Raw genomic sequence first — 2,567 nt, 5'->3', positions numbered from 1 at the left:
AGCCCTGCTGGCCAAAACAAACCTGCTGCATCCCTCACCCCCACTGACCACCCAGAACCCCCCTGACCACCCAGACCCCCCCCCCCAGACCACCCCACCCAGACCGCCCCCACCCAGACCGCAGCCATGACCGAGAACTCCGCCCCGGCCGCCCCCAAAGCCAAGCGCGCCAAGGCGGCCAAGAAGTCCCCGGACCGCCCCAAGTACACTGACATGATCACCGCCGCCATCCAGGCGCTCCACAGCCGCGGCGGCGTGTCCCGGCAGGCCATCCAGAAGTACGTCGCCGGCAAGTACCGCGTGGGCGACAACGCCAACGTCCAGGTCAAGCTGGCCCTGAAGAAGCTGGTCCACAACGGCACCGTCAAGCAGACCAAGGGGTTCGGCGTCTCGGGCTCCTTCCGGCTGGCCAAGGGCGACGAGCCCAAGAAGGCGGTGAAGAAGGCGGCCCCCAGGAAGGCGGGCGCGGCGGCCCCCAGGAAGGCGGGCACAGCGGCCCCCAGGAAGGCGGCCAAGGCGCCGGCCAAGCCGAAGATGGCCAAGGTGGAGAAGAAGAAAGCCAAGGCGCCAAAGAAGAAGGCGGCCACACCCAAAAAGACCAAGAAGGCAAAACCGGCAAAAGCCCGGGCCAAGACCAAGAAGAAACCCAGCAGCCAGAAACCTAAAGGGAAGAAAGCCAGGAAGTGATCCCCGTCGCCCCATGAAAACGAGGACTGGTTTTTGGTTTTCATTTTAATTCTCTGGAAACTTTGTGTACATACAGTTTAAATTTTTTTTTGAATTCAATAAGGAGACTTTTTATTTTGTCAGCGGCTCTTTGTGTCTTACGCTTAAAAAGGAGTGGATGCGGTAATCATGTGTTTGAAATGGTCACTTCAAGACTGTGGACAAGAAATGTCACTGTTGTGCATTGCTATGGTTAGCCTTTCCTCAGAGCTGTCCCAGCTTGTGTGACTGCCCTGTTGAGGAGTGGGCAGTACACATATATGTGTGTGTGTGTGTGTGTGTATACAGTGCTTCTAGTCCTGAAGGAAGGTGTAAATCCACATCCAATTGCTGAGGAAAGCCAGACTCTACTAATGGACAACTCATTTGCGGATCACAGCGGTTAATTGCATAGTCCAGCATTTTAGTTTCCAAATACTTGATGCAAGGGATTTGTTTTCGACGTTTAGAACAGCCTAGAACTGCACTGCTAATTTCTGAAAATTCGGTTATGTTGTTCATAGTGCGGAGTTCCCTTTTTTTAAACAAAATGTAATTACCCGCCTTGGATTTTAACAGTTTGTGTCATTGATGGGGCGGCAGAGATAGATCATGATCTCGTGTGTCACTGAAGCAGCTCTGACTGGGTGGAAGGGGTCTCGCAAGGCGATGCAGTTACCAGGGCACAACTCTGCCCCATCGCCCTATTAACATTTAAAGGCACAGCTCCAAAGGGGGCAAAATGCAGTGATTGGCAGTTTGGCGACTGCCTGTAAAAGATTTCAGAACCTGCTGACAGTCCCAGCAGTGTAGTAACTGTTTCCAAGTACTGAGATCCACCCACCTCTGAGACTTCTCAGCCTGGAATCATTTTGGGTGTCATGGAGGTTTCCCAGGGAGGGCAGGGCCAGCATTAACGGCGAGCCAGAAATTCTGATAATCACATGTGATTACAAGAAGTAAAAGTGAAGGATACCGAAAAAAAAAAACCCCAATGTGAGTTAAACAATTATCAGTTTAACCTGGCCGAAGGAAAGTGGACATTTCCTGACTGAAAGGCACTCATTTATAATGTGGCTCCAATAATGTGACGTGTGTGTGTTTTTAACTAAATCGCTGTATTTTAATCATTGGGACGTTCCCTCCATTCAAGCAGTTTGTATTTATCATTAATGATGTTTGCTTATTCCATTGGCATTGCCATCATATTGGGACATTCCTACTCGCACGGTGAATTCTTTCTTGTTAAATTCCGCTTTAAGTTCTTAAATATACATGATGGTTTTAATTGATGCAAATAATCATAACTTCACTTATTGTTTTATGCCTGTCCTGGTGTTTTATTTTTTTCTTTTAGCTGAATCGATCTGAAGACTGACTGTAATCCATAAACTGTCATCGCATCAGTGTAAATGGATGGCCACACGGACAATATTGTGCTGTATTTACAGGGTGCCCTGTACCTTCGTATGTTTATAATGAATAAAGCTACATCTTGATTTGAAAGAAGCTGCCTGTTGGTCTTATACAGTGGGGTGGGAAGGGGTGGCAAATAAGGGCTTGAGCGGGGGAAACGGGATGGGATGGATTGCTCTACGGAGAGTCAGAATGGACTGGATGGGCTACACAATCCCCTATCTGTGCCGTAATGACTCTATAATATACTCCTTCGTAGCCGCTAGCTAATGTAGAATGAGTAGGGCCCCACTTCACCTGTTGTGTGGTACTTATGGCCCAGCAAATCCAGTGGGTGATGAAATAGAAGACTTGAACTACGCCAAGGATTGAGGAGGTTTTTAAAACCTTTTTCACGGGATGTGGGTGGCACTGGCAAGGCCAGCCTTTATTGCCCTTGAACTGAG

The 2,567-nt window shown here is 49.1% G+C and overlaps 1 protein-coding gene across 1 annotated transcript; it reads left to right on the top strand.

The window, feature by feature from the left end:
* Nucleotides 1-6: 6 nt before the first annotated feature.
* LOC144669563 (histone H1.0-like) lies at nucleotides 7-2,214 on the top strand. Its single transcript, XM_078532050.1, has one exon. It carries the CDS (start codon nucleotides 127-129, stop codon nucleotides 685-687), a length of 561 nt encoding a protein of 186 aa, XP_078388176.1. The 5' UTR covers nucleotides 7-126; the 3' UTR covers nucleotides 688-2,214.
* The last annotated feature ends 353 nt before the right edge of the window (nucleotides 2,215-2,567 follow it).

This window comes from Cetorhinus maximus, chromosome 29, assembly GCF_964194155.1.
Source record: "Cetorhinus maximus chromosome 29, sCetMax3.hap1.1, whole genome shotgun sequence".
In the NCBI taxonomy this organism is placed as follows: Eukaryota; Metazoa; Chordata; class Chondrichthyes; order Lamniformes; family Cetorhinidae; genus Cetorhinus; species Cetorhinus maximus.
The sequence above is the reverse complement of the archived record's forward strand: the minus strand, read 5'-3'. Positions and strand labels throughout refer to the sequence as shown.

What these genes read in the sequence shown, in the direction of transcription:
- LOC144669563 (XM_078532050.1), top strand. Translation starts at nt 127, where the DNA reads ATGACCGAGAACTCCGCCCCGGCCGCCCCCAAAGCCAAGCGCGCCAAG.